General features: G+C 40.5%; 1 protein-coding gene across 1 annotated transcript in view; it reads right to left on the reverse strand.

Annotated features, from left to right (window-relative positions):
• The window catches only part of nmnat2 (nicotinamide nucleotide adenylyltransferase 2), a 42693-nt gene extending 21219 nt beyond the window's left edge, over nt 1-21474 (reverse strand). Inside the window, exon 1 of the mRNA XM_036554423.1 lies at nt 21172-21474. Within this exon, the coding sequence (XP_036410316.1) occupies nt 21172-21256 (85 nt within the window). The 5' untranslated portion in view covers nt 21257-21474. The remainder of the gene's footprint in view (nt 1-21171) is intronic.
• Between the last annotated feature and the right edge of the window lie 1106 nt (nt 21475-22580).

Here is a 22580-nt window from a genome sequence, read left to right on the forward strand (position 1 = left end):
CAGATAGGTAGAGCCATCAAATCCTATTACTGTACTGCTGGGGCCTGTCTGAAGCAACTGTGCCAGCGCTGTTGAGTATTAGAGCTTAGGGTGCGGAGATTCAATCAGTTCAGTCAGCCTGTGTTTAATGTAGCACCTTTCACAATAGAAATCACACAGCGTTCAGCAAGCGCAACAGAGGTGAGTAAATACATGCAGTTTAATTATTCAGCTAACATAATTTGTGACAAGGTGTTACTGAGGGTGAAACGGGTGCGAATACAGAGGTATAAAGCTAATATGTAGAAGGAGATGGAAGTTCTGAACAAAATGTGAAAGAAGAAAATAACAGAACAGTGACCTAGACCAGTGTTTCTCAGTCCTACTCCGGGAAGCCCACTGTCCTGCATAACTTCTGTCTATCCTTGCTGCTTGATTAAATTAGGTGCGCTCAGCTAATCAAAAGTGCCACTGATGAGTTCAGTCAGGTAGGTAGAGCAAGGATGGATAGAAGATATGCAGGACAGTGGGCTTCCAGGAGTAGGACTGAGAAACCCTGACACAGACAATATAGAAAAGGAGAGCACAGTAAGAACATGAATACACCAAAACTGAAAATCCAATTCTTTGCAGGGTAATCTCTATCAAATGATTGCATAAGGATAACCAGTGTGGGGTGCCAACAACTAGACAGCACTGAAAATGACTAATTATGTCCATCGTTTGTGTCCTGCCAAAGCCAGTGTATTTTGGCTCCCCGATATTGCTGTCGTTTTTTCGTATTTAAGAATGAAATCTGCTCTGTCGCTTTCACAGTCGAATTGGCATATGTGGGTCAGTGGTAATTAAGACGTCGGCGGAAACGTGTCTAGTTTTCCTGCTGATTTTCCGTTTCTTCCCACTGTGCGGAGTGGGCAGTGGACAAACTGCCCAGCCTGTTCTGAAAACGTGTTCCGGTATTTCTCCAGTGATGTGTCACAGGGCCGAAAGGGATGACTTGTTTGAAAAATAGGGGAGTGGGATTTGGGGACAGCAAACCTGTTTATACAAATTTTGCACAGGCGTGAAGAAACCGGGCAGCGCTTCTCAAAAAAACAACTGGACAGTAGGGACAGACTTAACAAAAGTTTAAAATGCAAAGAAACACAGTCTTGACTATAAGCCACTCAAGAGTCTCTTAGCAGCTTCCACACACCTGTATTTAATGTGCCTCTAATTAGGCGGTTATGGTCCATTAACCAATGACTGGCTTTAGGCACATATCCGGTAATTACAATGCTAAACAGTTACACAATTAATTAACAGATTTGGATGGAATTAATGAAACAGGATATCCTATTGGTAGGTTTGAATTAGACTGAAGACAAAAGGCCCGCGAACATTTAACATTTTAACAAGACTAACAAACATTCAGTTTGTATAGGACAGGTGAAGGCTCTCCTTCACAATGTGTATTAACACACATTACAGCTGCTTCACAGATGCTCTTATTCAGAGTGACTTACATAGCTTTATTATTTTTATACTATCCATTTGCACAGTTGGGTATTTATTGAGGCAATTCTGGTTAAATACCTTGCCCAAGAGTACAACAGCAGTATCCCACCTGGGAATTTAAGCAGTGCTTTGGGTTACAAGCCATGCTCCTCTATCAAAATTTACCATTGTAAATAAACCCCACCCAAACAGAACTATTCTAATCTCTGGATTCCCAGGTACCTTTGGAGTTTAGCGGCTTCTGTTCTGAGAAAGCTGTTGTCATCAAAACTGGTGTCATACTGAATGAAGTGTCTCCCTGCTTGTTTAATAACCTTCTCACGATTATAATCAGATCACTTTGAAGCTACTTTGAAAATGCAGAGATGGAACCTCCTCTTACAACAATAACAAGAGTATTATGCAATTTTCCACCCATTTAAACCTACCAGAAAAAAATCACACTCTTTACCTGTATGTGAGAGGACTCATGCAGTGTTTGAAAACGGAAAGTATAATGTATAATATCAGTAACAGTTCACCATACCTGATCAGCCCTGTATTAAAATATACAATTGTATTAACTTGCTATAATACCTCTCATAATATGGTCCTATGTAGGCTAGCACAGTATTGGATGCATCTTGCACCGATACCTTGTTCAACAGAGAGTGAAAAATATTGTCATGGACACAGATATATGCACAGAGGGACGGTTATGTATGCTTTTGTGGTATCCACGGCAAGGGTCTTACTAGAACTGGAATTGCTTACACAATTGCAATACTAGGCACGTTACCCCAGTTCTGGCTTGGTTTACACAGCTCTTGCTCTGATTATTGGTTTCTTACAGAAGTTTTTTGAAGATGCTGCATCTTAGGTTTAAATCCCTTAGGTAATCCTGATTACCCCACAGAAGCCCTCTCTGTGACCAGGGAAAGGGGGGGGGGGGGGGGGGGGGGGGGGGGGGTAGCATTCTCTGTTTTGTCCTCCCCCTTTCCCCATGGTCACACGTTTTAGAGCTACCTCTAACTTTGTTTTGGCTGTTCTTTCTTGTAACTCCTGCAAAACATGTTAGACATGTTTCTAGGCAACATGGGCCACCTGCTTCAAACAAGGGGTTTAAACCTTGAGTATGACCACCATTACACTGAGCTCTATTGGAATTGGAACAGCTGTACCTCATCTTGCAGAGATTATTTATGAACAGTGCTTAGTTTAAATATACAGATAAGTCTACCCCTTGAAGGATAGACTTGAAGGATAGCAGATGAAGTGTGTCCTCCCATTTAGAGTATGGCATATTTTATAAATCATTTTACACAACTACAGAGGCAGTCAGCTATGTATGTGATGCGCCAAATTCTTAAAACCATCATCAGGCCTTGTATATTATCTAAAAACATTGTGGGGTAGATTTGGAACATCATTTTAGCGTGTAAATTAAAGAAAACCCAACAGGCAGCACTAAGAGCTATGTAATGCTTATTTTGCCAATGCGCGCTGAAGACAGACTGATCTGATGTTAACTAGGCTGATGCACTCAAAGCCTAATTTCATTAATGAGGTCTGCAGTGTTTAAATGAAAATGTTGAGCAATGAAATGCACATGCAGCAAATATGGTCATAGATAGATGACACCTCAAGACAACTCTTAATTAAAACAGAAGATGTGTTTTAAAACACTATATATATATATATATATATATATATATATATATATATATATATATATATTCTTCCATGATTCTGTAAACCAATTCCAAAGCAATGAGTTTCAAAGAATGCATTTCATCACCCCATTCATTCATTCATTCCCTCTCATTGGTTGAAGCACCACCCTGTTGATTGGGTTTTAAAGCTTTTCTCGCAAATTCTCAGATGAGCACAAATGCATCTGTATTGGACCTTCATATTAATGAAAAGGTGATCATGTCAATAAGAAAGGATTACATTATACTATCTCAGCTGGACCTTTACATGAGACATGCAACCTTGAATGAATCACCTAGCTTCTGTAATAGCAACAAAAATCATTTCCCATGAAATTAAAAATTTCCCCCCTGTTTTATCTAACAAATTCTGCAGATCCTGTTGGCTGCAATACATGCATGTTTTTTCTGTCTTCCATTTGCTAAGCAAGTGCCACAAGTCATTCTTTCTCATCCATGGCTGCACATCCCGAGTAGCCTTCTACATTTGCCATTCACCATGTCCAATCAACTCTGTCTAGCTCTGTTTCTCTGCAGTACTACAGAACATTCTGGTTTATATTTGTCCAGTTGAATTTCATCCTCCTACAAATTCTCTTCTTCAAGCGCAATCCTTTTCCTTGGCCTGAGCCACACGGCTGGAAGATGCTGTCCCTATTACAGCCAGAAAGAGTCTGGTGTTACCTGCAGCAAATCAACACTAGAGCAGAAGGAAAAGCTGTTGTCTTTTTGTAGGTGAGCAATGGTGAGAATGGGAGGGAACATGCAAACTATGCGACTAAGGACTAAAGGCAAGGAGGAGCAAAGAGATGACTGACTTGCAGAGAGCTTGAAATCAGCTGTCCATTCTCTTATAATTCACTGGAGAGGGGTAATATTTCATTCAGACATCGGAACAAGTGAAAAATAGAAAAGAAAGGGAGGGTTCTCTGAGTTTGATGCACTTCATTTGGATACCCACCAATTTATGGGTAAGGAACAACCTGAAAAACATTAGGATGTACAGTTTTTTAAGTATATTACATATTTTTAAGAGATAAGAGAACCACTGTGGCAAGAGATTCACTTGAATAGCTACAAGAACTAGCTAGTCTGCCATTTCCTAAAAAGCCTGTTTTTGTAGTAACATTGCTATTGATTGATTTTGATTGACAATCATTTTTATAGAGGTTTTAAAGTACAGAACATAATCCATCTTCTCTGTCCAATGTGAAGATCTTGTCACCATTATTACTTCTCTAGGGAGCCTGTACTATGCTCAGATAACTAGAAATCATAGAAAAATGATGAGAGGGGTAGTGTATCTGAATGACCAGGTTTACATCCAAACATCTAATGCCATGGCAGCAGCTGTTACACCACCATCTCAAATTGTCATTTGTCACCAGCAGCCCTTTTCGTCAGGTTGGCTGGTAAAGCCTGACACACCATGAGAGTTTTGGGGACTGGTTTTACATTCTGTATGTAGCTTGTAGGAGCTCCAGTGGTATTCACAGACACGATAGGAGTCTATTGACTAAAACTGGCAGACTGCATAACCCCTGATGTACAACGTGCGATTTTTGTATGCAGGTACCAAATTTAAAGCCTGATGTGGCTGCACTATTGATTGCTAAATTGGGATTGTGATCATGTTGCGTGTCCCGGCCCTAAGGGATATTGACAACATGGTTTGCTGGTCTCCCTGCATGTGCTTGTAAGTTGATCTGATTTACAGCCAATGGAGCCTGATGGTGCAGGAACCCCCCCTTCCCTAGTGGCCCTTTGATGGACTTCCATGCATAAACACGCAGTCCCCACTGTTTGGCAGAGAGGACAGTGATTAATGATTCCCTTTTATCTTCTATAATGGAGGGACCATCAGGGATGTAAAATAAAGACACATGCTCTGTATTGTGTACTAGAATGTTCTCTGCCTGCTTGTACACCTTACCTGGTATGTTTTCTCTTCAATAAATTCTCCTAACTGAAGATGCCCATGGATTAGCAATCGTCCGATTGTATTCCAGGTAAAAGTTCAGTTTAGATATTTTGCCATTTTGAATTACATCGCATTACATTCATTTAGCAGAGACTCTTGTCCACTTCCTGCACAAGAGAACAGAAATGTATCCAATCAAGTTGAATGGAATTTGTACAAGAGGCGTGCTTTTTGCAGGAAGATTTGCAAGACATACCCACAGCATGTCAGATTGCATTTTACTAATATTGTGAAAAAATCAAGCTGGAAGAAACTCAGTTGAAGCAAATTCAAGACAAGTAAAACAGTTTGAAACTGATGGATGTCTAAGGGGAATGAACCAAAAGAGGATACAGTGGCTGCATTTCCACATGGCCTGATGCGAGATGTTTAGGATGAATCTGCTGTACAGTGCCAGATATGTATTGCTCTGTTGCACACAAACCAAAGAGTTGCACAACTGCTCAGAGAGGCACCAGCTGCAAGACAAGTACACTGTAATGTTCACACACCATCAAGCAGCAGTCATCTTGTGAAAGGTGAGAAATTGAAATCAAAACAAAACTTCCTGAGGTGAAATGGGTTGACTTGGCATAACCGAGTGTGAAACGGGTGAGCATGGAATACCCATGTGTGAAACTGATTAATGTAGCACAACCATGTTTTAGTCAACACCGAACTGAAAACACATTTGAATGAAATCCCTCTGCATTCCCTGTTTCACAGGCTTCCCACACGTGGGCTTTGATCATGCTCTGACAACGGAGGCGGTTGGTGACATGAATGAACCTGTGATACATTTCCCAGCAGGCTTTCCACACGCCGACAAGCTGCTCCATCAAAAACATCAGCCCATCAGATATGTGACATCCATATCTGATAAACTGGAATGCGCTGGTGACAATATGCACCTGTCAGAGCTAGGATGTAGCGTAATTGCCAATGTATGAGACACACCAGTGTCAAAGATGCACCATCATTTTACAAGATAGAATGGTTAAAACATGTTTGCGTTTTTCCAGTGTTTCAATATTGATCTTGTTATAAGCAAAGTAAACATCAATAAAGCAGAGAAGGAGCACTGTTTGAAAACCAGGATATGGCAATTACCAGTAATAGATTTTTAACTGATTAAGAAACAAAATATCAACATTCAATAATACTGACATATTTCTCTGCTCATATACTTGCCATTAATGACAGAAGTAAAATTCCTCACAATATGATTTTTTATCCGAGTACATGTGCATGTCACGTGACTCCCTTTAGTTTATAGCCAGGACTGACAATAAGTGCTACTGGCTTCTGCCTCTGAATGCTGAACAAACCCAACTTAGGGCCTGTTTTTACTACGCTATTTGTATTATATGATACTTGTTCCTGCTGGTACACCTTTGAGTCATCAGGGGCCTGAGTCACACGGATGACATCTGCGGAATAGCACTTATCCTCGTTACGTTACTGTGGTGCCCTATGGGACTTTACATTACATTATGGTCATTTAGCAGACACTCTTCACAGCAACTTACATTACAATTACAATTACAGTTAGAATTCTTACATCTGCCCGACTGATCTTCAACCTCCCCAAATTCTCCCATGTTACTCCCCTGCTGAAATCCCTCCACTGGCTTCCTGTCGCTGCCAGGATCAGATTCAAGACGCTGACCCTCGCCTTCTCTGCAGTCAACAGGACAGCCCCTGCCTACCTCCAAGAACTCATCCAGCCCTACACACCAGCCCGACCCCTACGCTCAGCAGCAACTGGACGCCTTGCTCCCTGCATGGTCAAGGCAGGAGGTGCTCGTTCTGCCAGACATCGGCGTTTCGCCTACATCGCTCCCCAGTGGTGGAACGAACTCCCGGTCTCGCTACGGACAGCTCCTTCACCCCAGTCCTTCAGACGGGGCCTGAAGACGCACCTCTTCAGACTCTACCTGGACTGACCCAGCACACAATTGCAGCCCCCCCCCGCCCATCAGTGCTGTCGTAAATCGCTGTGCTTTTTAAATTGTGCTTTTAAATTTTGTCTCTTATTGCCGCCTTAACCCTGACGCTCATTGTGCCGTTTGAAGTTGTTGAAGTTTGCCGTTCGAAAGTATATCGTACTAGTTGCCCTTTAGGCTGTTACTGTAAAAATCTGATAGTACTGCGTCCTCAAACAGACCTTGCTCTCAGCTGAGAACTGTCTCATTGTGGAACTGTACACATCCTGTCCCCGTACTGTCGCTGTACCTACTGTATGCACTTTTGTAAGTCGCTTTGGATAAAAGCGTCTGCTAAATAAATAAATGTAAATGTAAATGTAAATCTTTAGTACCTTTAAGACTGGTATTGTCTCAGAGCACAAGTGGATATATGTTCCTTACAGACATTATAAGCATGAATGCACAAGGTAAATTCTGAATGGTTCTGATTCTAAAGATGAAATGGAATGAAACATGGTTATGAATATATTCTGATATTCCTTCACATTTCAAAAGCGAACATTGCAGCTATTTAAGCTGTCTGTGTAAAAATCCTGCTTTGCATAAGGTAGTCCTTCAGGAAATGATCTGAGCTTTTTTTAATGAAATTAAATGAGGCTGGAGAGTGGCGGAGGCCAGCACGTGGCACTGGATGTGGAACCTTCTGCAGGGGAGCTGCTCCTGGAGCACAAATCTCCAGCCTCAGCCAATCATTACTCCCACAGCCAGGCCGCATCCGCTAATGGAAAAACCCTATGGTGCCTTTACCCTCCACAGATCTAACCTGTTCTCTTTGATACTGCCTTTATTCACACAGTAGACAGAGTAATAATATGCAGATGCATTTGTGAATCGGAAGCCAACCAAACAAACATATACACACGTATACACATACACACACTGTGTACGACAGAAATGAACAATGAACAATAGACAAATGTGTAGAATGGAACAAGCGAAGATGTGATTGTGTCGCCATTGCAGCAAAGACAAACAAAGCCTGTTCACATCAGTGCCAGTGTAAAGGAGGGGAACAGCAACAAACACGAAATGTAAATGTACTGGTGGGCAGTGGTGGTCCCAGTTAGCCTGAATCTTCTTCCATCGTGTTTCTAAAGACAGCAAGAAAAGACAGAAACCTTTTTGATATGTGACTGGCAGGCTGTGATACCGCAGCCTTCGCAGCCGCGCAGCCTGCGGCCCACTCCATTACCGCCGGCATCCAACCCACTCCCCGCGTAACTGCTGACAGCTCTATTTTTTGTTTTTCTGCCTTCTGTTCTGCCCACACATCGATGGCTTCTATTTTTGTCAGAGCTGGTCATAAAAGTCACCCTGTTGTCCCATAATATGCGGATTGGTTTGCCACTCCTTCCCTGTGATAGTATTAGTTTTTGACACAATGTTGGATCAGGCCTCCCCTGTTGTGGGAGACTGCTTTCCCTGAACCTCTGTTTAGGTGTTAGGTGGCTGTTGCTCTGCCTGAGCTTCCTATCTCTTGTCCTCTTCCCTAACCCCACACTCTTGCAGCAGGTTCATGTCATTGTCAGCCAGTTCCCATGTTTGGCACAGAGGCCAGTGGATCCAAACAGATGCCACATATCATATGCACATCCACAAGGTCTTTGGCTATGACTATAGCTTTTGACCATGAGACCATCACTGAGCTTCCCATAAGACCCTTCCAATCACAAAAGTAACAACAATAGGCATGGAGTCTGTGCTGACTGGTCTTCTTCTAATGGCTGATAATAGTCATGATGGGCCCAAAGTTATGCTACAGGCTTGGCACTGATAGACACTGTTGTTGTTCAGATGCAGAAATAGACTGAGTTGCATTTAGTGGTGCAACATTCCTCTGATCATTTTTGGCAGCAGGTTGATGGAACAGAATCAGATCTTGTAATTATGGTTTTGTGACTGTAATGTAGGATTTTATTACTAAAACTCAGTAAAATTACTGAAAGACCTGAACCTGTTTGCTTGGCAAGTTTGCAAAGCTCTTTCATGCTCTCTGTTGCAATCTATTTTCACTTGTAATTGAGCAAGAAATTAAATGCTGTGCAAAACATTAAACCACAGCTTCCATGAAGCCTGCACTCTGATATTTAGCCAAGAATACTCTTCCTGAAGCACTGTCTGCCACATTGGAATTTGACAGCATCATTTTTTCGTTAGAAACTGAAAGCAGATTCAGATGCCCCAACAAATACAAGAATCTTTCTGGATGATCAAACACAGACCAACTGAGAGAAACATTTTGCATTTTGTTTCACTCTCCTGGTGAAAAATGGAAAATGTGACAAAATACAGTCTTACCTTGATATGTCACCTCCACTGTTACACCTAAACCTCCCTCCTGTGCCCCCGATCCATTAATTTCTCCTTTAGTTAAAGACTTGGTGATTTTAAAGGTGTGTGTGTGTGTGTGTGTGTGTGTGTGTGTGTGTGTGTGTGAGAGAGAGAGAGAGAGAGAGAGAGATGGGGTGGGCTTCAGACACTCAGCAGTCACACTGCCATTTTCCCTGTGGAGAATAATCCAAATACACTAAATATCTACTTCATGCTAGCTCTTAATTATTTTATGCACTAGGCTTTGTAATTGCTCATTTATCTTGCAATGCAATGGCAGGTGTGGATGAGGGAACAGCTGGATTCCCTTACCTAATTAATAGCATGAACATACAGGCTAAAACCCAGATTTAACAGCCAGCCATTCTGCAACATATATTCTTGATAGATATGGATACAACCAAATCAGTCATTCATCTTCAGAGGTCCCTGTCATTGCCCTTCGGCTCCAGCTGTTGTCAGAAGCACTGCCGACTGAGGTCCCACATTTCTGGCCCATCAGTTTAACGAGGCCATCACAGCAGGAATCCGCTTTTGTGTGTGGATGCAAATAAAATGAGGCATCTTAACGATCATGGCCCACAATCATTAAACCTCTCAGTGATGGAAATAACACTGAAGCTAGGGCTGCAAAGATAAAACATTAGTGGGCAGTTCCCTTTGAAGTTTAAGAATCTGGCTGAAAATTCTTCATAAATGCCATTTACACCTTTCGAGCAAATCTTAAAACAAAACGAAGTAGTTCGGAATAGTGATGTCACGTTTGCGACGATCAGAGTCTTTTGAACGGGTCTTTGGTACGAACAAAGGGATCCGAGTCATACTTGAGAGCCGTTCATTTTATCGTTGTGCCTAAATTTCACTGCCTGTCTTAAGTTGAGTCAGTGTAGCATAGTGGTTATGGAGCAGGAATCGTAACTAAAGGGTCGCTGGTTCAATCCCTCCTAAGAGAGAGAGAGATTCCCCTTGCCTTCTGATTGTTTATTGGCAGTTACGCTGTGAAGCACAACTACACAATGACATTAGGTCTGGCAATAGGACTATCATTATATGATTTGATTTGTAGATAAACCTAGTAATCCCCGCCCCCTAAACGAACGATGAGCCGTTCTTTTGAACGGCTCTCGGAAAGGAACAGAGCCATAAGATTCGGCTCCCTTCAAAGAGCCATTATTCCCATCACTAGTTCGGAATACACATGTGTCTTGAGAATGACTGCAGGGGGGTCCCAAGAAACAATCAAGTGCACAGTGTGAGCTAGTGAATAATCTCATGTTTATTTAGCCATTATCATAAAAGTGACATATATCGCTTCCTCAGTTTATTTAGCTCCATTTTAACACCGATAGATTTATGCTGTACCTAAACTTGCTCATTCTGAAAACATTCAGATGATGGCATTTCTCATGGGACTGGTCAGAGGAATAATCCTTGAATGGGATGTTGTGGCCTTGCCATCACATCCATGGGCAGCTACACCTGTGATATCACCCATATTACTTTGCACATTTAAGGAGGCAGCAAGTTTGCAATTCATTACAATGAACAGTTGTAGCTATGGGCTGAATGATTACATATTGGCCATCCCAACAAGTCAATGGTGAGAATTATTATTGGGGGTAATGGAAGATTCGCAATAGTTCAATGTAGCAGAATACTTGGGAACTAACGTCAGAAGCAGAAGATTAGGAAGAATGTATGCAAAAGCCAAGTTTGGCCATTTATTGTGTGGCTGTATGAAGCTGTATCTGAATTATGTGTGTTCAGATGAGGTTAGACAGTACAGAAGTAAGTTTTCCTACCCTGCCCCTCCTCCTGTCACCCTGCAATAATAACTTCTATGTGCAGTGCAATGAAAAGTTTGCATGGCATTTCACATTGACCTATAGTGTGACCGGCAATCACTACTGCTGGATTTCCAGGCTTAAGTAGTCCTGTAGGCCCACTGATTTCTGAAGGTCATCTTTCTGCCATGGAGCAGAAAGCCTTTTTATTTTATGAATTTTAAAGGTGGACGAAGATCAAATACATCACATAATAAGAACAACTATATATTCCTTTTCCTCACATATGGAAGGGTGCCAAACGAGGACCACAGGATTCATAAAAAATGTAAAACATTTTGTTCATTAAATTGTTTGTAGCTGACATTTTCATGACTCTCGGAGGTGGTTTAACAGCAATGTTTTTAAAGTGAAAATGATATTACCATTCTTATATATATAATATAAGACAATATATAATATTGTCTGTGATATCCTGCTAGGATTTTCTTGTCGAGAAATGTCACACAAACATTGCAAGTACTACATGGTGCTATGGTGACAGGTTGCCATGCAGATTTGATGACATCACAGAGTCTGGAGGAGTTCTGGAGTCAACAGATTGCTCAGCGGCATGTGGCTGCAACTAAACTTTAACATCAAAGTGGTTAAGATCATGTTAAGAACAGATTTTATTGTGGAGACATCCATTTTCTAAGTACATTACTGTTCACAACTGCAATACAATACAACATGAATCAGATACTCCTGCCCTAAAAAACTGATTAAAACTGAGAAACTAAAAGGAAGAAACTGACTACCCTTTTCCTTCATAGGTCACACTGCCAATATCAAAATGAATACAATATATTATAAATGAATTACAGAGCATTATAAAGTGGATAGATCTGACCCAGAAACCAACACAGCCTGACCTTGAACAGTATGACACTGACAACAGTCTCCTTTGTGAGCTCCCCTTTATAGATGGAATAAGAAGAAAAGAGATGTTTCAAACATTGTGCAAGATCTACTACACTCTACACTCTAAGCATGGTAGGAAAAACTCAACATTTTAAAAACCAACTCTTTTGAATACCTTTTGGTGGAAGAGAGGTGAACCAACATGCTACAGAGCTGCGGCACCGAAACACCAGTACAGCAAGAGGGATATGGAAAAGCATGTGCCATATGGTAAAAGCCATGGGACACAAAGGAAAAGAAGCTGGCAAGACTTTAGGCACTGTGCAAAAATATAAGCACAAGCATGAGTTTTTCTCTGGGGTAGTCAGGGTCTGAACAGGAGTCTGGGTGCATAATGGGTATGCACTGTCACCTTAAAATAAAGAGCAAGATAAGCATACCTAATGTTATAAACGTTATCACTGTAAATGCTACAAAACAACTGGCTGGCTTAAAACCAAGTCATGCCACATACACAACGACGTTTACTGTCCCTTCCTATCAGTTTTCTACCTAAATGCCAGTCACCCCCATGCTCCCGATCGCTCATTTTCGCAAAAACAGCGCTATTCCTACAGATGAATGAGCCGTGCCACAACGTTGGTTATAACACCTTTGGAGTCACACACAAGCATCAATGAGCGTGTGTCTGTGTTCCTGTTTCTGTCTCCTTCCTCCGTGCTCGAGTCGGGAATCAATGTAACATGGGCACAGTCGATAGCTCTGAAGACATCGCTTCCCGAGGCTGGGGAACTTGATGTACCTGGCCGTCCTCCATAACATGGCATTCAGAATCGGGGATAGCACAGCGGAGAAAGATGACTCTGCTTTTTTTGCAGCACGCATCACACGGTACAATGAAACAAACCCGAGGCCAGAAAATTCTATGTGGCAAGGGGTTTTACCATTTTAGGAACAGGACAGCTCTTTTGTGTGATTGGCTCTAGGTGACCTCTTATGACACGTCTGTATTATTTTTGCCTCAGACATCTGAAATAGACCACATACCCTCTCAAAGTTATACTCTAGCTTTATGCCTATGTCTCTGTCTCCTCCTTAATAGTAGCCATTACAATAGCCTAGTGCTCCAATTAACACCTGCCTCCCCCATGTATTAATATATGTATGCAACTGTCTTTCTTCCATTGCTCTGATCCTCACAAAATCACATTAGTTTTTACACAATCATCTATTAGTTTCTCCTCACACTATTTTGGGCTTTTCCATAATAATGCCTATAGTTACATATTTATTCACTGAAACCAGCAAAAAGCCATGGTTCACACATATTCCACATTTAAGACTAGCAAAACTCAACATGTCAGACTAGTAGATACACTTCTATGAGTCATTGGGTGCATATTAAAAAACCTGAATGCACATCAGGAGAAGAAAATAGCGCAAGTCAAACACTAATATTGCCTCTGTGTGTTTTTGACGTGATGTTCAATGCTGCTAATTTGTTACTTTGGCTGCCCGTTTGCAAGTGTAATTCTTGATGCCATATGTGAAATGAACATTTTTTTGAACAACATTGTTTTTTTTTCAGAAATTTCAGATTCCAAAGTACAAAAAAAAAATCAAATCATAAAAAGAAATTTAATTTCATAAAATGCTTAAATTATCAAGCAAATGACAGTTTAAAGTACATTTATATTAGCTCGCTGTTGGAACAGCATACTAAGCTATGTAGTTCGTTTTATCTTCTTCTCCAAGGCAGTAGTTTGCTTAGTGTTTGGCAGACATTTGAAAACTGCACTCCAACCTTTCTGAAACATCAGAATGAAATTTTGCTTTATCCTCTGATACTGACACAGCAATGCACCACTCTCTCCAGCTCTCTGTCTGTTATCTAACTAGAAAACTACATTACATTACATTTGCTTAGTAGACACTCTTATCCAGAGGGACATACACAGGCTACAGTTTTTACCTGTTATCCATTCATACAGCCGGATGTTTCGGGAGGCAGTTCAGGTTAAGAACCTTGCCCAAGGGCATCACAGCAGTGCCCTAACTTGGGACTGAAACAGTTGCAATCTTTGGGTTACAGGCTGTGCTCCTTGTCCTGGTCACCATAATGCTCTTACTGTAGATTGTCATCTTGTTCTTACTTTACCTCATTAGCTGCCTAGCAAGGTAAAAGCTGCTCTTTTTATGCAGTATTTGATAACATGACTATTCTACAGTGAGACTACCAATCAGTTACTCAACTCAGTATTCAAACGCTAATTGTTCAATATTGGACAACATCAAACAATGAAGAATAATCCAGTTATGTTTTTCTTCATCAATATTCAGGAAAGCGAGCCTTCAAACTATGCATAAAATAACAGATAAGTAATTGGCATGAGTTTTCCTGTCTGTAAATGTGAGTGAATGCAGCTCTCTGTGCTGTGAGTCATTATTTACACAGAAATAGAGTATTGTGGTGCTTTAGGGAGAAACGTGGGCTGAATTACTTGAAAATTCAATCTTTGGAGTCAGAATATTTGAATATGAAACGTATCAAGATGCGCATTCCTATTATTGACCTCTCAATTGATTCTAACATGACATTTTCCCAAAGCAATTTAATCTTAATATCCATGCCAAGATTTAGAGCATTTTTGTCATTTCCTGCACATTTCTGTTTTCCTTTACATGCAGGACTACCCCTCCTCCTCTTTTGCTCCTTCCATCCTTACTGATCAGCATGTGCTAAACGATACTGCACTCCTCCCCATCACCTACATTCAAAGTCTCTATACTGACAGCTATTTCAAGGCCTCAAATTCTGCTACCCCCAAAGCTAAAAAAAGTGTCTAATTTTGTATAGCTTTAGTGTTCAAGCAAAAGGACCAGAGAATATTATCCGCACTGCAGTTTTACTCGCCCTTCCACACTTCCTACAGTAACTACATCATGCGCTTGGAGCAGGGGGGACCGACTTGACCTAGATTAGCAGTCAGAATTTGCCAGTGTTATTGTCAAAGGGCCCAAATCAAAACTCTTTGCCGATTTTAATATGCGGTCCATTTTTTATACTAACAGCGTTGAAATATTTTTATAATTCATTCTTGTATTCATTATTATGTGAGATCAGATGTTGTTGTGTCAAGCATGCTTTGTGGTTCTGCTGGCTTTCTGCTGCTGGCAAGATGATATGGATAACCTGCACCAGCCAGAAAGAGTCCTTCATGTTTACATTATTGACATTGACGCTCTTATCCAGAGGGACTTACACAAGTTACAATTTTTTCATGTTACCCATTCATACAGATAAATATCTACTGAGGCAGTTCTGGGTTAAATACCTTTCCCAAGGGTACGACAGCAGTGCCCCAGCGGGGATCAAACCAGCAACCTTTCAGTTACAAGCCCTGCACCTTACCACGATACTCCACTGCCGCCCCTGTGTTTATGTTGTAACAATGTATTTCACAGCACCCAACAATGTTTTCATCATCATGATCCATGTCACTTACTCAATTCAAAGGACACACATGAAGCTCTCTAGGGCCATGGGTTGGCTGGCCTTGGTCCAGCCGCCTTCAGACAATGAACTGAGACTCCCTTTCACGTGTGGCACGCTGCCCACACCTCTAATAACCAGGCTCCCGTCCGTCTAACAATGTATCAGGAGGGCAGAGGGGACGAGGGCTGGAGTGTTTTGCTCAGTCATGTGGGAGGGTTTTATTTCAGCACTGTGCTGTCGGCGCCTGCGGGCAGGGAGACACACCAGAACTCGGCCAGAACTCAAAGAAAAGCAGAACCAGAAGACCGGATAAATTCTGTTCAATCTAAACCTCTCTTCCTCATCAAGATGGCCAAAGGGGCGCGGTCCAGTTTCTGGGAGTTTTATTAACACAGCAGGCGCAGGAACGCAGTGCGTGACACATACTCCTGAACAAAATGTTCCAAGTGCTGAGATCACATTTTTATTCCCTCATCCCCTGGACCCAAACAAAAAGGACTGGGAAAAAATGCTCCAGCTTTTTGTCAACTGAAACCTATGTTTACAGAAAAATACTGTAAAATAAACATACACAGTAATTTATCAGTTAAATGTCTGATGATGTGGAAGAGGATATATGCGCTGTCTTCAGTTGCTTCAGTTGCTCTTGACTATTCACTAATCATTTAAATCAGCTCCCATGATATGACATAAAATAGCTTCCCAGACCCTTTGAGCATTTAAACAATTTTACTGTTAGCACTTTATGCTACGACCAGTTCATTTCCAAATGTGGAAATGCAGTGCTCATATCCAAAATCCTTTTAAGGCACATCACCCGTGCATCTGGGAAAACATTTAACTCCCTCAAGCTACTGCTCTGAGCTCTCATAGTTTAAGTGCATTATTTACAAGATTAGCTAGTAAAATAAAATTACTGGTATAAGTGGTACATTCAGTGTGCACTGAATGCGAAAAGTGGTGTTTTCCCTTTGCAGCGAGCTTCAGTTAAGTTCAAAATTGATAAAAGAGAAAGACGTCACGCACATATAGGTTACATGCCTGCACACTGTGAGATAAAATGCAAAAAGATCCCCCCCCCGTGCTGTAATCCTCTGAACAGGAAACCCAGAAAGGAAGATATTTTGAGTTCCTGAATTCATGTTTGATCTGTGGTTCATGCAAAGAGAGCAGAAGCAGCACCTGCTTCACGAGATCAGAGGATCCACCATCAGGGATGGCTGAACATAGAAAACATGTAATCCCTGTGCATCTTTAGTCTGAGAGGGTTCCTTCACACTGTGCCGAGATACTAGGCCAGCTCCCCTTTCTGCTCTCAATACTGTCAAACACACACATAGTACGATTACAAACTAGGATGACAACCACTAAGCATGGCTTAGTGTAGTCGACCCAGAGGGATGAAATATGAAAAAAAAAAAAAATTGGTCTGCCATCATCTGAAGTTGATAACAGCAACTGTATTGGAATAAATTCAGGTACAAATGAATCAAGGTATTTCTCATTTGCAGAATAAAGAGAGAATAAAGTGGCTGTATGCAATTGCTTAGTAAAGCCTCACAAATTTCGTCTTAGGGTGTTTTCATCTTCAATGAGGGTGAAAATAAGCTGGCAGACATTTCCTTATGTAGATCAAGAACTTTAAGGTGATTTATTTCAAAGCTAATATTTGTTGCAAAATTGTCAGGCGTTGTGTGTGCAATGACAGTATGATGATTCAAGTTTGCATTTCTCTTATGAATCACTGCTGGGCACTCTGTAAACGCTAAGATTTAAAGTATTGTTGCCTTTACAACAGCGCTATCTGCACTTTTTTATTTTGTTGTTATTATGGCACTGTTTTTCCCTGGATGCCTATCTATCCTAAGCCCTGCTCCTTTGTACCCATGATATTGATTTTATTTTTGATCCTGTGATATGTTTTTAATGTATTATTCCATGGAAGCCCTGTAAATCTCCCTAGATCAGAACATCTGCCATATAAATAAACCTTTTTGCCACAAATCTTCTTTCAGTTTGAAGAAAAAAAAACAATGCAATGTGGTTGTCACTCAGTCGTAGGTTAAATATTTGGTTTAATAATGAATTTATTATAATAAAGCATTAGCTTGAGAAAATTACACAATCTGCACAACTTGTTTGCTAAAGTGTATTTTAGGCAAGCAGGTATGAGCTTGCTGTTGTCTTAGAAGGCTCTTTCAGTCATAGAATTAACTTGGTACCTTGTTTTAACCTTAAGTGCTAATTAGTAAAAAAAGTTAGCCACCATAATTCAATCACCATAAATCTGTGGCGATTGTAGTTTATTTACTTGTAGGAAATCTTTTACAATATCCAGCAAGCATACACATGCCAGCATGTTTTATTTTCTTCATGACCTAAACAACATCACTAGAATGCGAAGGCTTTCTTAACACAATTTACATTAGGTTATTTGTGTTAAGATAACAACAGAAGGAATAACACCTGCAACACCTGATTATTTTAATTACAGATTTAAAGAAAAAATATATAGTTTTATATAATAGATTAACCAATAATACCATTACTGGCTGTGGAAACATTGTCAACAGTGTGAAGGTGATACTGAAATAGACACACTACTGCACAGGGCCTCTGTTAAGCCTAATGGCAATGTTCCTTGTCCTTACCTTTGAGTCATCTAAGCAAGTGCCCTTTTTTTAGTTTCTTACAAAACAATCCGAGATGACAGTCAATTGCATTATGGAAACATTTTTGAAACATGAAGAAAAGCAGTAATCTTGTAAATGTAATACTCAAAGTCAACGGCAAAGCACATTGGCCCCAAATCTGCGAATAGAATGTCTAAATAACCTCAAAAATATATTAATATATTTTTAAAAGATAAACATCAGCAGATTACAAGGTACTTTAGAACAGTCTATATTTGTCTATATTTGTTCCACAAATACCAAAGTGAAACAGGGATATCAAGGGAGGAAGGCAATGTATCCTGCCTTAGTACAGAGAGATTATGTAGACACAAGTGTTACCTGCCTTGGTACAGAGAGATGATGTAGCTACAGGTGTTACCTGCCTTAATACAGAGAGACAATGTAGCTACAAGTGTTACCTGTCTTAATACAGAGAGATAAGGTAGCTACAACTGATAACTTAACTGATATCTCACTACTGTATATTTACCTACCTTATAAACAAATATTTACAGTATAATGCAACTATGTTAAATCCTGTTATATTGCTTTTCAACTGCTCAGATAAAAATCACTTTACAATCAGCTAATACATTTCATCTAGCATATAAATACATTTGCTATTACTTTGTCTAGCTAGCTAACTATACATCAGTTTATTGAATGCTAGGTAACTACGATGACTACCGCGTCAAATCAGTGAAAGCATATATTGTCAGCTAGCTCAACTGCTTTTTTATTAATTCCAAACCCTATGTGGCAGAAACATTTACACACACACAGCTGACATCTGGCCAGAACACTTTACTTACACTTAAATTACAACATTATCCTCACACAGCATGATGATTAAAGAACTGGGCATTTACAAAAGGGTACAGTCTTCCTTGGTTGGGCATTGCCATTGTACCTTTAAGCAGGGTATACTTAACCTGATTCACTTCACCAAATATTCAGCTGTTTCAATACTGTAGTATAGGAGGACACTGTATGTTTGTGTATTCTGACAAAGATGTATTAAAACACCATTGTTAATTTGTCATTTTTCATACTATTGATTATATGAAACAATGATACAGCCTATTAAATACATCCTTTGTTTCCATGTGTGTGGGAGGGCACAATTGAGTTATTTTGCCATTTCATTTCATTGCAGATTGAAGTCAACACAATACCAACTAAAAAGTAGATGTTTATTGGAGTGAAAAAGGTTTAATGACATTATGGGTAATCTAACTTTGTTTCAAATGGGTCTTTTCCATGCAAGGAAAAGACATAAAATGGCCTTAATGTTTTCTTACCTGGTTTCACAGATGATGTTACAAGAACCAATCACATCACTACACTGTTAAAGCCATCTGCGACAGCACAGCGACAGATAAGACTGGAGACTGATGGAAATCTTCATGAAGTGTTTAGGAGCCCTGAGGACGCTGCTCTGCTCTAGGATGGTACTAAGCGACACCCCCTCTCCCGAGGCCTGCACCCAAACAAGCGATCCAATCAGGCACAAATCAAGGGTGTTGCAAGGGACAACTGCACAACAGGGGGAAGATGATTCAACTGGTCGAAAGTCCCCCTACCTTTCAAAAAAGACTGTCTGCCTTCGCCTAAAATCAACCATTCCACTGGTAATGACAAAGGTAACTTGTCTGTGGGATGTTTGTCGTTACCATAGTTAAAAGGCCTGCTTCAGTCTCATCTCAAGTGACATGGTCCTGAATCTCATTCATCTTGTTAGAAAAACGCCAGATTGGGGATGTTTTGATACTTAAGATCAACGGGCATTTTGTCTGTTGTGTAACGATTCGTCTATTTTGGAGGAAAGAGAATCTTTTTTTGTTTCACAAGTCAGTTACAACACTGCAAACTTTACTTCGTGTTTTCTCGCGTTTTAAAATTTAGCGAAAGGAAGCGACCCATCGGAATTGCGGAGAATTTATGATTACCTACAGGAGCAATAGCCCATTTCTACATTGCATCAATCCATGAGCGAAACAGAAACAAAAAATAATTTGACAGCATTTTGATCAGTTAACGCAGCTTAATACATATTATGTACTTAAAAAGCAGATTTAATGTCACTGATTACCATTGTTTAAACGGCATCACATTTTAGGTAAATGGTGGAGTTACATTCACATACAGTTACATACAGTCTCATTCACACCGAGTGACGCAGTAGAGTCTGATAGTGATACTCTAAGCCCAAAACAGCTTGCTAGTTATATACAGTACACGCTATATACAGTGCCAAAAGAAAGCTATATTTGCGGGAGACCTTAGATGTAATCCTGTTTCCTGACTGCTTTGATCACATGAATAAATAGTATATTTGATTGACTTAGAATTGTATAGCCTATTCCGTAATCCTATGTGTACCACTGATTAAATATATACGGCGGAAAGCTAAAAATAATTACCGCGGCCATGCATAATAATTACAGACACATGCCAAGGAACTAAAGATTCCATATACTGTAAACATGATCACCTCACTTTCACAAGTTCAGTTTGATATTGTTCCATTCCACACTAAGTAGGCAATGTGGAAACGACCTCTCATTCATTTCATGGTACAGCAATTTCATTTGAAGAAAAGGGGTTATATCGCTGTCAGTGAAACCGTCGGCCTTTCAGGACCACTACGCATGGACAGCGACTGTAAAGTCAAGGTCTCTGGTCAGAAACGGACCAGATCAAATCGCACCCACCTTGACACGCCGATACATACAGCTTTCGCCCAAATGGCAGTTATTTTAACCGGACCAACACAATCACAATCTCACCCGAGAGATGCGTGGATTCCAGCCAACATCTGGAACATCAGAACGTCAAGAATATAGTGAAAAAACCAAATCGCTTACCGAACATATGAATATGTCCCTTGGTGATGGGATTAAAACTGCCACATGACAGTAGAATAACGTGCGTTTTAGTAGTCTCGGTCATCACAGAGCTGTCGTTGTGTCCTTTTTTTCTATAGGCACGGGTCTATCTGCTTTGTTTTGTTCCCCTTCCGACCGCAGCAAGAGGCGAGGTTCGCTTGAGCTGCTGCACTCCCCTCGTCTCTCTTCCTAGACGCAGTACGTCACTACGAATTCCCAGCCTCGGTCTTAAAGGAGCAGGGAGGATTCTTCCGGAAGCTAGGAGAGCAGTTTTCCTTGATACAGAAAAAAAATAGTGTACCCCTGGTTTAGAAATATAATTTTCCCAAATATAGAAAAGCACAACGTCTTCGAGACGGACGAAAAATGATAGGTTAGGTGACAGTTCGACTGAAGCTTATTAACTGCTGCGTGTATTCCGTCCTCCACCGCTAGGTGGGGGGAGGTCATGCAATTGCTTAGGTGGGTATGACTGGTAAGATTCATAAAAAATTTATGAATGGATTTAATTTTTTTGGTGAAATCATTGCGATGGTAAGAAATTATTATGTTTTAGGGGTGTCACAATAACTGTTAAGGGTGGAGCAGGTATACAGTCGACTGAGTCCCACTCTAGTTCGTAATGTTTTATGTTTTTTATTCAAGTTTCATTTTACAAAAGATGTCCCGTCGATATAAAGAACATTCCAAACGAGATCTGGCCAAGAGACATCACAATTAAAAGAATGTACAACATGTACACAATACTAATAATAGGCAAAAAAAAAAAAACTTGGGCATAAGACACAAACAGGAAATAAGCAAGGTATAGAATCAATGTCATTTGCAAAATGACAAAATTATGGCCGAAGAAAGTTTAGAAAAGACATTTTAAATCAGCCGATGAGATGAGCAACTCGAGTTTGAGACTGGCCTGCAGCTCATTCCAGGATCATGGTGCATAAACATAAAACAAGCAGCTTTGGTTTGAGCACTCCGTACCTTAAAGTGCAGCCATCTGTTCGATCTGCAATCTGAAAACTCAGACCTGTCTTCCAAAATTTAGTGCTGATGTGCATTGGTAGCTGTAGGTTAAAACATACCATTGCTGCATTTTATGCACAGCAAGTGACCAACCAGACTACATAGGATATGGAGATGGGTCCTATAACCTGAGTTAGTAATGTATCCCAAAGCAACATGATATAGTGAGTCAAGTTTGGACAAAGCAGATAAACAGGCAAATCTTTACATGGGTGTCTCCATAAACAACAAAAAGCCAGCAACCAGCCATTTATGTAAAGACATAGAAAAGCATAACTTAAAGCTCTAAAAGGAGCCCAGCATAAACTTTAGCGTTTGGGTTAGACACTATACATGGCAAATAGAATTAAGATTTTCGTCCAACA

The sequence above is a fragment of the Megalops cyprinoides genome, chromosome 20, assembly GCF_013368585.1.
Source record: "Megalops cyprinoides isolate fMegCyp1 chromosome 20, fMegCyp1.pri, whole genome shotgun sequence".
NCBI classification, from domain to species: Eukaryota; Metazoa; Chordata; class Actinopteri; order Elopiformes; family Megalopidae; genus Megalops; species Megalops cyprinoides.